This window comes from Caretta caretta, chromosome 15, assembly GCF_965140235.1.
Source record: "Caretta caretta isolate rCarCar2 chromosome 15, rCarCar1.hap1, whole genome shotgun sequence".
NCBI lineage: Eukaryota > Metazoa > Chordata > Testudines > Cheloniidae > Caretta > Caretta caretta.
The window spans coordinates 6984548-6997461 of NC_134220.1; the positions used below are offsets into that span (position 1 = coordinate 6984548).

Genomic DNA, 12914 nt, shown 5'->3' on the forward strand with positions numbered 1-12914 from the left:
GTCTAGATTTGGTGGGAGGAGCTCTCTACAAAGAGCCTGAGATCTACAGAGGCCCTGCTCCATATTCCCATGGATCTTGGCCTATTATTCGCTTTGGAATGTAGTGCATGACCCCACTCCCGCCCAAGTGCGCACATTCTGCCACTGCATTTCCATCAGCCCCCATTCCTCTCCTGGTATCCTGGACTCCCTAAAGTCTCCAGGTCTCCAAGGACTGCAGTGGTTTTCAGATGCCTGTCCTGCATCTTTTACCAGGGAAAGGTTGATATTGGCAGCACAGAACACACTGTAATGGCACCACCAGCATAAGTCTCACCTGACCTGAAGAGGTCACCCTGCCAGAGACTGGGTAATTCAAGACACATGCCTGTTCTATACTTGCTCTTTTCTAAGGTTGCCCACAAGGAAGAGAGTGCCCATTCTGTTGGGTTTTTTTAGGTGGTAATGGGCCTGTCCTGCTCCTATTGAAATTAATGTCAAAACTCAGGCCAACTTCAGAAGTCAAACCCAATGGATCAGATTTGCTCCTGCCTTTTGGTCCCCTTTCTGCCACTCTGGTAGTACAACGATGCTGGGGAGAAGCCAGACCTGGGCAGCTGAGAAGACCCCTTGTTTAGTGTCCCTGCACCCTCTGCCCTCCAACCTGGATATCAGGGGACATGTATAGGGCAGGAGGGCCTGTGCTGAGGTGGATCCTCAGTTGGGGTATGATCCCTTAAACCCCAGCCTGATCTGATGTGGGGACAAGTGCCTGAATCAGGAATCCATAACCAGCTAATGCTCCGCTCCTGTCTTGAGCCTCATCTTGGCTTTGCAAATTGTGTTTCTATTAGCTCTGCTGTCTTACATTAAATGTCCTTTTGTAATAACTACAGACCCATATTTAAAACTCAACAGAACTGAGATCTAGCTAGAAGAAGATAGCATTGCCCTTCCTTCAGAATGAAACATTAATGATGTCCATGGCTACATTACCCAGTGAGATGATTGCTAACCAAGGGGATCTTAGGTCACCAATTTCTAGTGGTCTATTTTTACATCTCTTCATCTCCTTTTTATAATCAGTAGCCTGATATTTTTAGTCTGGCTGTGTTCTCAGCTGACCTAAATGGATGCAGCTCCATTGAAGTCGATGGAGCTACGCATCTGACCCATCATTTTAAAACCTGTTTTTCCTCACACACGATCAGGCCACTCTTCTGCCTTTTATTTTCCTCTACAAAGCCATCCTGAATGGTTCTTTATTTCAAAATAACAATCTTACTCCACCCTTCTCCAAAATAACTTCTTTGTGAAAATGGCAAGGTGTGTGGTTTTTTTCCCCTCCCTTCTGTCTAGGAAGCAAACTAAGCATCAGAAAATGCACAGTGCCAACTCTGCAGAATACCTTAACCCTTTCAACTACTCCAGTTCCCACTGTGTATATTTCCAAGAGTTTCTGTTCACTAGATCCACAACCACAGGATTGCACAAAACTATTGACTTTAGCACCAGCTCAGCATGGCCATGTGCCATGATTTCCATACAGCATGAAGTTTTTCTAATAGTCTTTAGCATTTCACCCCAAGGAAAAATAGTAATTAATGTAAAGGTTCAAGATTTTCCATTCATCAAAGCTATAGGGTAACTGAACAGCAAAAACTTGTCAGGACATGATTGTCCAAGTTTAAAAGGAGGTGTGAGTAGGGAAGGAAAAACTATTTCACTTTTCAGTGTATGAAAAATATATTTACATCAGCTGCCAGGATCAGTGTAGCTGTTAGAAAGGTTATATGATAAGGGATCACAGGACAGTCTGATTTATCACAAAGGTGGATTCAGAGGAGAATAAGGTGGCTTTTTTATTTTTGGCTCTTGGACGTGAGCCTACAAACACTTGAACATGTGAGTTTAATCTTATTCAACTGGACAGTCACATGCATAAGTGTTTGCAGCATAAGAGACATTGTTGTCTAGCAGTATGATTTACATAGCCATTAAGGCTCGATCCTGCCAATGCTTGTACACGTGAGTAACTTTACACATGGGAGTTCTGAGTGCATGGAATGAATCAAGTTAATAGATTCTTAGATCTTAAGGTCTAAAAGGGACCATTCTGACAATCTAGTCTGACCTCCTGCATAACACAGGTCAGAAAGCCTCATCCAGTGATTCCTGCATCAAGTCCGACTGCTTGTGGTTGAGCTAAAGCAGCGTTTTTAGACAGACCTCCAATTGCCATCAGATTCTATCATGTCCCTTTTTAAGTTGTTGCAGTTGTTAACTATCTGTCAATTTTACCCATGAACCTTCTTTCTAATCTGAATTTGTCAGGCTTCAGCTTCTGGCCATTGCATCTTGTTTTGCTTTCTCTTAGATTAAAGAACCCAGATATTAGAAATCTTCTCCCCATGTAGGTACTTAAAACCATGATCGAGTCACCTCTTAGCCTTTTCTATTTTCAGTCTTAATGTTTTTTGTTTTTAATCAAGTTCAGCATATACATAAATGTTTGCAGGATTGAGGACTAAATTTGACAAACTAAAGTAATGCATATGAGGCCAATTGCTGCAATGGCAAACTTTTTCATACCGTATGTATAAATATTTTACCTTTGCATTCTTGACATTCTGTGTAGCTCCATATCGTCACTACCTCGAAACCCTTTAGCAAAGGGATTATTTTCAATCTTTAACTGGGTGATCTGAAGGAAGGAACAAGAAGTGATTTATCGTGAGCATTTCATTCCCACTCCAAAGAATTAGGCATTACAAATCAAGCTTCCTAGAATTAGAAATCTCTGAGCTGACAAGAAGTCCTCAGTCAACAACCCCTCTTTCTTAAGCTTTATTATGATAAAGTAAAGACACTTACAGGAGTAAGGGTTTACCAGAATTAGTCCTTTCTCATATGACAATTGCTTTGTATTTGGGTTTAAGGTAATAATTTATATTGTGGTAGCACCTAGAGGACTCAAAATTATGGACCCATTTTTCTAAACATCTATTCTATTTATTAGTATGTCTGCTCAGACATAACTGAAGTGAACAGAAATTTTCCCCCTCTTATATCAATCAACCGATACCCACAATGCCTGTCATCTCAGGGCTTGTCTACATGGTGTGGGGTGTAAATTCTAAAACACACCCACATGTTGTGCACTAACTGGCCCATGTAGACCTTGCTGGAGCGCATGAAGAGTTCCCCACTGCGTGTTAATGTAGCACTTTATAAAGATGGATAATATCCCCATTTTATAACTGAGGAAACTGGCACTTTTTGCTCAAGGCAGCACAACCTGATGGCAGATATGAAAACAGTCTAGGTCCCCTAGTTCTGAGCATTCTGCTCTTACCACTAGACAATGCTGCCTCCAATATAGATGCTCCTGCTGAAGCTGGATAACTGCATAGGTCCTTAGTCTGTACTTGTTTAACATTACACATGTGAACAGTCATTGTACTTGAGTTCCATGGATCCTCTCATGTGTACGAAGTTAAGCACGTGTGTATGTCTTTGAAGCTCACAACCTTTGCAAGAATCCATGGATGAAATCTAGGCTCTATTGAAGTCAGTGGCTAAACTCTCTCATTGTTTACTTGTATTCTGCAACATCATGCCCATGTGAATAGTTCTTACTTGCTAAACACAATAGGAATAGTTGCTTGAGTGAGTGAAGTCCTCTGGTAAGTTGGGGTTTATGATACTGGTACCAAAACACACTAATTCTCTTTCAAAATTTCCATGAAATGATAAGAGCCCTGCAGCGCAAAAGCTTAGGTAAGTGAATCAGTTGTCCCACAGCCTTCGGTGGAACTGTTCACATGAGCAGTGATTTAATATGTGTTCATAGATTTGGGCTCCAAGAGCAGTTTAGGTCACTTTGTCTATTCTTGTTTAAAACCCTGATTAGGGGCATGATCTAATGCCCACTGGGGTCAAAAGGACCCTTTCCATTGACCAGTGGGCTTTGAATCAGGTCCTAGCTCTTTAATTCATTACAAGCATACTATTGCCATTGACTTTGATAGATTTTTTTTTTTTACTTTCTAAGTGAGTTAGTCAATTACATCCTTTACTTTTTCAAAAAAAGAAAAAAAAAGGCAACTCCCACAAAGTCAGAATGCCCAGGAAAGCATTATCCGATATGGATGCAATAAAAATATAGGGCTCTAAATACTGTACTATTTTGGAGAGGGTTAACTGAAGGAAACTGCTGTCAAAGTTCTCACCTGACCAATAGATTACTCTTTGCTTTCCCACTTCTCTATTATGATAAACTGGGCACAAGTACTTCTGAACAGAGTTTATGGAAGGAGCTTGCATATAAAGGGTCACCTTTAAAACTGTCCATAATTCTAACATTTAATTTATAGAACATTTGAGAGAATGGAAGTATATGTAAACATTTATATATTGTACAGTTTTAGATACATTATGTGCTGGTTTTGCCACCTACTAAGGTTGCCCAACACTTCTCATTATAAAACCCTATTTTCAGTTGCTTTTAACTTTACCAAACTTTAACCATTAGAACTGACGTTTTCCATGCTGCTGTCTTCCTCAGACTGATTTTTTTTTAAATCGTTTCAGCCAACAGAATGCAGCCATTTTTTGAAAACAAAGCTAGGGGATAACATATTTTGCACATCTTTTTTTATAAAAAAAAAATCTGGAGATCTTTTCTCTGAAATACTAGACTACCTATATTTTGGAGCAGGGTTTCAAAATTCTGCAGGAGGGCATCCTTCGACAGGGAGATGTCCCTTTTCTGTCCCTCTGAAATCTCCCCAAATTTGGTCCAATTATAATCCTTTGGAAAAAATGCAGTTTGCATATGTTAATTAGACCTTTTTTCAATTTAGCAGCTCAAATATGAAGTCGCCATCTTCATTGACAATGCTTCATCCAACCTAACTCTGTAAGTATCTACGCTACAACGTAGCTCCCACCAATGTAACTTGCCCACTCCCCTGACTTAACTCCACTTCCATGAGAAGAGTAGTGTTTAAGTCGATGTAGTTAGGTCAATTATGTCAGTGCAGACACTGCATTGCTTACATCGACTGTTGCTGGCTTTCAGAAACTGTCCCCCAATGCTCCACAATGGTGCAAGTGCTCCTGGGGAGGCCATGCACCTCAAACACAAGAAGTCTACTGTGGACATGCAAGAGAAATGGAATTATTGTGGTGGCTGTATATTGGAGTATCTTAAGTCAACTTAATTTTGTAGTGTACACTTGACCTGAGTATTTTCTAGTCCAGAATTACAGGGGCTGAGCTGGACTCTCCCTGTAATGGCTGTTCACAACTGCTCCCGGTCAGGGTGGGGCTGGGCACTGGAACTGTGGACAAGGAGCCTGTCTTTCCTCTAGTCTCAAAGACACCCCTGCTGGTACCCAGGCAGTGTGGAGAGGAAGCTGTCTGATTTGAATGCAGAGAGAACAAATCCTAGACCTGGGGGAGGGAAAGAAGTATATTCAGATAAGGAATCTGGTGACCCTACAATGGGAGGGAGTGGGAGACAGACTGAGACTGGGGCTGGGAGCTGGTGAGAGAAATGAGATGGGGACTGGGATTGGCTGGACAAAGACTGCGACTAGGAACTAGGTGGGGGTTGCAGAAGGAGGGGAGACAGATCTAACAAGAAATTGGGGTGTGGAAATGCAACTGATACTGGCTGGGCAAGGAGACTGGGACAGACAGCCAGGAATGGGGTGACTAGACAAGGATCTAGGGAGGGACTGGGAGGAACACTGAGATTGGATGAAGAACCCAGATGGCGGAGAGACACATACGATGAGGAGCCAGGACAGAACTGGGATAGACTGGGCAAGGAATCTGGGGACAAGTTGTTGGAGTGGGAACTGGGACTGGCTGGGCAAGGAGACTGGGACTGGGTGTGGGAAGGGGGAGAGATGAAATATCTAGTGGGGCGGGGGGGAGGGAGGGAGAATTGGGAGTCCTATAGTGAACCTGGAGTGAGACTAGGACTGGCTGGACACGGAGACTGGGTCTGGGATGAGTAATCTGAGGAAAGAAGACTGGGATAAGGAACCAGAAGTGGTGAAGAGACGACTGGGACAGGTTGGCGGGGATGTGGCAGATGGGCTCAAGCTTGGAATGGCTAGAGTTTGTGCTCGGTAGCTCTCACTCCCCTCCTGCGCCCAAAATGGAACCCAAGGTTTGAGTCCCACCATTCCTCTGCTATTGGCAAATATCTGTGAAACCTGCTGGTAAAATGTGTCCTCCCCTTCTAGTGCTGGTCCCCATAGAGCATGATAACCTACTACTGCTATCTGTTACTCCATTAGTTCAAGTTGCAAAGGTCTGGGAGGTGGACCTCAAGGTTTCAAGCTTGCTGATGAACTAGATGGTCCCTTTTCATGACCTTGTTCAGAGTGTACAGGATGTATGGTGCTCTGGGGATGAATCAGGGTTGTGAAAGAAAGGAGGCTGTCTGTAGGACCCCAGCCTCATTTGTAGCAGAAGTTGAAAGGTAAGTAGTAAAGGAGGCAAAAGATTGTGAGAAGCATAGGCTGGCCTCCTGGTTAAGGTGGTTGAATGCTGCCCTGGAGTGCTGGATTCTATCCCTGCCTCTGCCAAGTTCCTATGTGATGCTGGGCAAGTCACTTAAACAAGTGATCACTAATTGTGTGCTCCTCACTTTCTGGGTACCTGACTTGACTCCCTGGGTTTGGAGTGCAGAATTGCTGAGCTTTGAACATATAAAATGCTCTATAAGGCTAAGCACTCTGAAAAACCAGGTCCCAGGCATCTCATATCAGGTATCCAAAATCAGTGAGCATCTCTCTGCCTCCACTCCTGATCTGAAAAATGGGGATAATACAAACCCTTCACTACACTCCTGTGAGGTGAAGATATTGTAGTGATGAGTGCCATAGACTCCCTGAGAATTAGTAATCCTGTCTTCAGAGCTGATGTGAACAGTGCGCAGTAAATAAGGCCTAGGGCCATATAATAAACAATAGTATGAAACAAAATATTGAATAGCTGCTCATAATTGAGCACGGTCTGTCATGTGCACTGAAAGAGGCAGGGGCCTGGTGAAAAAATAGTGTGTGATCATGCAATTGTAGAAAGTACAATAATGGATATACATGGAGGCCAAATTAATATTGCCCAGGCAACCTTCATACTGGCATTTCCTAACCTCTGAGTGCTTGACTTCATTAAGATTGCAGTGCTATTTTAATAGAGGGTTTTGAGTATAATGTGTGTACATATAAGTTAAAGTATATATAAACCCTTATGACACACCTTTGGTACATATTGGCAATGAGTTACAATGTACCCTTGTGCATTGTCCTTTGCACATCTCTGTGCACTGTAGCACAGCTGTGTATGTGTTGCCTTTTTAGCTAGGGCTGTTCTTTCCTAGTGCTGTACTTTACAGGATCTGGGCTATAAAGCATGTTAAATCACATCCAAAAAATAAGCATAAAACCGGATATCCTGACAGGGGGAAAGCCAATATAAAGCCCAGGTCCAGCTAGGGGGGCAGTAGGTTGTAAAAATTAATGAGAATAATTGTTGTGAATTCTTGCTTTGGAAAGAACCCTCACGAGGGCAGAACTTTAATTATTTCTGTCTATTAGGGTTCATTTCCTGGTCCTAACCAGAAAGCTAGTACCTAATAAATATGAGCGAGTAACACAATGATTTAAGCTGCAGCAAAATAGTCCTTAACTGCAGGGGAAGTTTAATATTTGGGAATCAACCTGATTGCATGCAACCATTGTGCAAACGGCAAGGAAATGAAATGTGCATGTGACCTAGTTTAACGGTAAATATTTCTGGGGTGAGAGTAGGAGTTGTGGGGAGCGGGAAAGGTCTCTGAGCTGCTGACAACTGCACTGAAAACCTGACAAACTTTCTTCATGGCCTCACCCTCCCTTAATGTGGCTGGGGAGCAGGGGGAGAGCCAGTTTGCTTAAATATCTTTTTCTGGCTGCCTAAAATATCAGGGGAAATAAACACCAAATCCAACGGGGAATGCAGCGGTGCAAGGGAAATAAATCCACGGATCTGAAATCAGTTGAGTCTTTCCATAGCATGTGTAAGCACACTGACTCTCTCCGATATGCCCTATAGATGCACAGCTAAAAGAAGGCAGCTCACCAAAAGCCCTTGACGACTAATGCTGGCGTTCATTTGCAGCATACTTCTGGCAATGTGTGTACCTGGGAATGGGTGTGATATGGACACGTTTACCGGGGTGACTTGGATGTATCTGTAAACTAGACAGACGGGTGAGACTGTGAACAAACACCTAGGTTGAGAATAAATATATTCACTATTGTGCCATGAAAATATCTCTTGCACAATCCGCGTCTCATCCGCAAGGGAAATCGGTCCCCACTGTGAACGAAATGTCCCCACGTTTTCACAGCGCTTTTCTTTGCCTTACTACAGTCATAGGAATATAAACTGTTCCACTCAAATATCCGCTAGTGCAGGGTCCCGGAAAACTGGCTCTTACTCCTATTGGGCAGTCGGCAAACTTTATTCCCTTCCCTGGAGGGAGATGCCATTTAGGGTAGATCATTACATAGTTATATAATTTCTCAATTGCGCCTTTATTCTATTTAGTTGTTCCTGAACGGTTCCATGAATTTGTGGGTCTGCAGAAAGGGGATACACACAAAGGGGTGGGGTGTGTTTCCAGACTGCCAAAGACACAGGTGTCATGTCTTATCAACTAAATGCAGCTGACTTGCAATCAAATAGCCCTCTTTCCCTATGGCAGTTACCTACCCAAACCTTTGGATTGTGTTATTTGCTCACAAGACGCTCCTTGCGTCTACAAACAGCAGGTAAATTCAAGATCTCAAATGCGGAGTTTGATTTCCTCTAGGAAATCAATTTTAAAGTGAAGGAGTACTTGTGGCACCTTAGAGACTAACCAATTTATTTGAGCATGAGCTGAAGTGAGCTGTGGCTCACGAAAGCTCATGCTCAAATAAATTGGTTAGTCTCTAAGGTGCCACAAGTACTCCTTTTCTTTTTGCGAATACAGACTAACACGGCTGTTCCTCTGAAACCTAATTTTAAAGTGGTTATTCTGTCCTCTTATTACCGTCAATTCTGTTATTATTTTTTTAATATAGGTGAACCTATCAACCAGATTTTATAGTCTCCACAGCGGGGTTATAATTTAAGCCATAAATTGGCCAAGACTCCATTTGGCTTCAGTTTGCTAGCACTGATTGTTCTGCCCGTGCCAACATCTCCCGGTCGTAATGGCTTGGACCTATTTCCTTTCACTCCCTAGTGACAGTGAGATGTTGTTTCTTCACAAACCTATCTCTGTTTTTGTATCTAATGGGTTGGTTGGTGGAGATACCAACGAGATTGAGAAAGCGAAACCTGTTTAAAGTGGTTCAGGCGTTTCATGGCCACATCTCCAGGAAACCATGCATAATTTATCCGGAGTATTAAAGTGACACGTTCTTGGTTTGAAATTAACCACACGATTGAACTTTTTAAACACAATGAAACCATTCTACAGGTCCAGCAGTGTAATTAAAAGCCCTCGCCCTGACTTATAAACAGTTTATGGAGGATTTTTTTAAAGGATTTAAAATTCAATTTTACCTTAACATGACCTCTACTTTGAAAGTAATCTGTTTGCCTTGAGTCTAATACTGTTCTCTTGCCACGAGTTTATATTTGTATTAATTAAGGATTATCTGGCTCTAGTTAAAGGATCCACACACTAGCCCTTCTATAAGTGGTCTAACCTGATTGCTATTTAGTAAATTCAGCGCACCCCCCCAAAAAATTAATTTTTGATCTTTCAACTTCTATCACCCCCCTTTTAATATCTTCAATTCTTTTTTTTTTTCCTGCTATCATACTGCTAGGACCACTTCACCCCCAAAAAACTTGCAATTGGCCACCGCTGGAAAACGTTTTTTGGTCAGAAATAGACTCTCCAAAAGAGTTTAAAGGCAAAAACCAGGACTGGGTCGCTTTCACTATAAAACGTCAGGTGGGCGAAACTTAGTCAAAATAATACCACGCCCCAACGCTCAGATCCTGTGGCCTACGGGCGAGCCAATGGGAGACACACAAAGCATGGACCGCTCATAAAAGCTCTATGGGGGCTTCACAAGCCTAAATCCGTACATCAGTGTGACTGAAAGGGTGTGCCCATGGACTCGTGTATAGACCTACACGAACACCCATCCCGCTCACCGATTTCTTGCGCAGAAAAACAAGACAAGGCGTTATTTTATCCACGCCTTTTATATTGCTTCTCTGGGACTTTTTGTTTCCCTCCCAGCCCTCCTCCCTTGACTTCCTGATGGAACCGAGAGGCGCCCCGAAAGCCCTGAGGTGAGGTACAAGCCACGCAACTACCTAGCCTGCTTTTGAAGAGTTCGCCAGCAAGGAACCATCCTCAAAGCAAAAGGAGCAAACGCGCCAGGCTGGGTTATAGAGACAACTGCGAAAGATACCGCTCGGGCGCCCCCCTCCAACGCCAGATTACAAGCCTTTGACCGATTGCGGGGGCGGGGGCGGGGGCGGGGGCGGGGGGGGGGGGTCGTCTCACCTCTGAGCAAACCATCCTGTTCAACTAACTTCTCTCTTTCCCCCCCCCCCCGTGCTAAATCCCATCATTACACCGTATGGCTGACACGCCAGGAATAACCCCCCAATGAAGAGTGCAAACCCTCTGAGCACTTGGCGTGGCAAGACAGAAGGGGTCTGTATGTGATGGGGGGGGAAGGGATCTATGTGTGATTGGGGTGGGGGAAATGCTGCGTGCGTTAGTGGCGAAGCCTCTGCCCCGGCACTCAGGCTCTTCCACGTTGCGTGGCTCTCCCCCATCCTCTTTACCTTGTGGTTTTGGTAGGAAGTCACGGCGATGAAGGCCGTCTCCGGAAAGACATGGGTGCAGAAGGCGGTGTTTTTGGAGCCGAATCCGTTGTTCTCATCCGCTTTCACGATATGGAGCCTGGGCTGGTATTTGTGCATGGAGTTCAGTATGATCTTGAAAAGAAAGAGACACACATGGGGGGGAGGGGTGTCAAGCATCGAGGCCTAGATCCGTCACTCTCCCCTCAGGCCAAGATCCCCACGACAGGGCTTTGGGGGGCAGGGAGGGGAGGCTTCGCTTGGGAAAGGGGCGTCTGAGGAGACCAAGTGAGCTGGTTTTATCATTCATAGACTTCACATCCCTCTAAAAATGTGTTGGGGGGGGGGGGTGTTTCATCTTTATGGGTCTCCAGGAGTAAAAATAGCTGAACGTATTTTTTTAGGAACAAGGCGGACTTTCTCCTCTGCTGAAAGCCAGCCCCTTGACACGGGAAGCAGACATGAGCAGTGGGAATATTTTCCACCAGGGATATAAAATTGATCTCCACAAGGAATCTACAACCAGCCTGGCCATAAATCAGGTTCCTCGCTAAACATCATCTTGCAATAACATAACTTTAAAGAGCTTACGGGAGGCGTGTGTGCCTGGGTCTAACATACATATTTACATTTAATAAAAGCCATTGGGCCCACAGTTCTCCCGCCTGCAATGTAATGACCCTAACTGAAGCATTTGGCTCACTGGTTCTATAGCGCAGTGGAATCTCCTGCTTTAGTTTGACTGCCTGAGCATTACAATTATTGCTCTGCTAGTCACATTTATTGTGGGTGGGGTTGAGTACGAAAGGAAATCCGACCCATCAGAAATTACATGATAGAATTCCTGGGGCTCGTAAATTATTCATTGCTCAGATTGTGGGAAAGGCCTGAAATGAAGACCCAGGTGGCGTAATAACTAAACTGGATTTCCCTTAAGTGCCTTCTTCAAGGATGAAGCTGTCTCAGTGATGACCCTGGAGGGGACTATTTAGCACTGTTGGAAATGACTGTGAAGGCGAGCAGCTGCCCTCACAACTGGGAGGGGTGTGTGAGAGAAATTATTTTTAAACCAACAGCCTGAAGGTAGCGCTTGCCTCTCCCCTGAAATGTTTGTTTCTTTGACTCGCCTGTTGCCCCCTTTTTAATCTTGTCCACACTTTCTAAGCCAAAAGTGAGAGCTGGCCGAAATGTTTTGAATTGTCAACCTGTCCACAGCTCTTTATTAAAAGAGCCTTTTTCAAAAATTCTGGTAGGAAATTTTTTTTCGGAAGATCCACGAACTTTTTTCAAGAACAATCTCGGGGGGGGGGGGGGGATCGCCATTTTTCCCAATTGTTTCTCGATATAAAATCAATAGTTGGCCCAGATGTTAACAAATCTCAAAATAAGAGAGCCTGGTTACACAGCGGTGCTGATCTGGGCTGGCCACCACGACGGGTTCAGCCTTCGCCCTGATTGCTCTCTCCCAAGAGCTAAACATGCTCTTTAATTGATCACCCCAGCTAAAGAGACCTCAGTGATTTTCCTAACCCAGCCAACCATCTTTGCATAGACTTCCCTGGATGCCAGGGTTGGTGCCCACCATAAAACCAGATACTGTCTCTTTCGAAAGCTTGGCATTCAACTGGGATTAATCCTGGAAGAAAAGACTGTCTTCCTTTCCTCCCCCCTTCCTTGGTTGCAGTCTGTAATGATAATGACTGCTGCAAAACTCGGCGACAGACAGACGCAGTCTGTCCCGCCAACCCCGGCCCCTGCAAGTCCTCTGTGCCTGCCAGACCCTCTCATCCTGGGGCTTTAGCCAAATTGCTTTGACATCCCGGTAAATCGTGGACATCAACGGTGAACGATCTAATGATTTTTAATTTCATTACAGCGACTCTAATTGAGGGCCCACTGGTGCCGCTTCCCCTCTGAAGTCCCTATTGTTTAGCGTGGCCTTAGGTTTGTTTAAAGAGACTTTTTCCTATCGCCGCCTGCTCGCAGCAGGGAGTAAAATGGCTGCTGGCCTCTTCCTTCCAAGGGCATCTCATATCAGCCCCCCCGCCCGC

The 12914-nt window shown here is 44.2% G+C and overlaps 1 protein-coding gene across 10 annotated transcripts in view; it reads right to left on the reverse strand.

The window, feature by feature from the left end:
* Positions 1–12914, reverse strand: part of TBX5 (T-box transcription factor 5) — an 83452-nt gene that overhangs the window by 23999 nt on the left and 46539 nt on the right. For all 10 annotated transcript variants that reach the window (XM_048821699.2, XM_075120201.1, XM_048821698.2 and 7 more), the window contains 2 exons: positions 10846–10998; positions 2592–2683 (listed from right to left, as the gene is read on the reverse strand). In XM_048821699.2, the coding sequence (XP_048677656.1) occupies positions 2592–2683; positions 10846–10998 (245 nt within the window). The remainder of the gene's footprint in view (positions 1–2591; positions 2684–10845; positions 10999–12914) is intronic.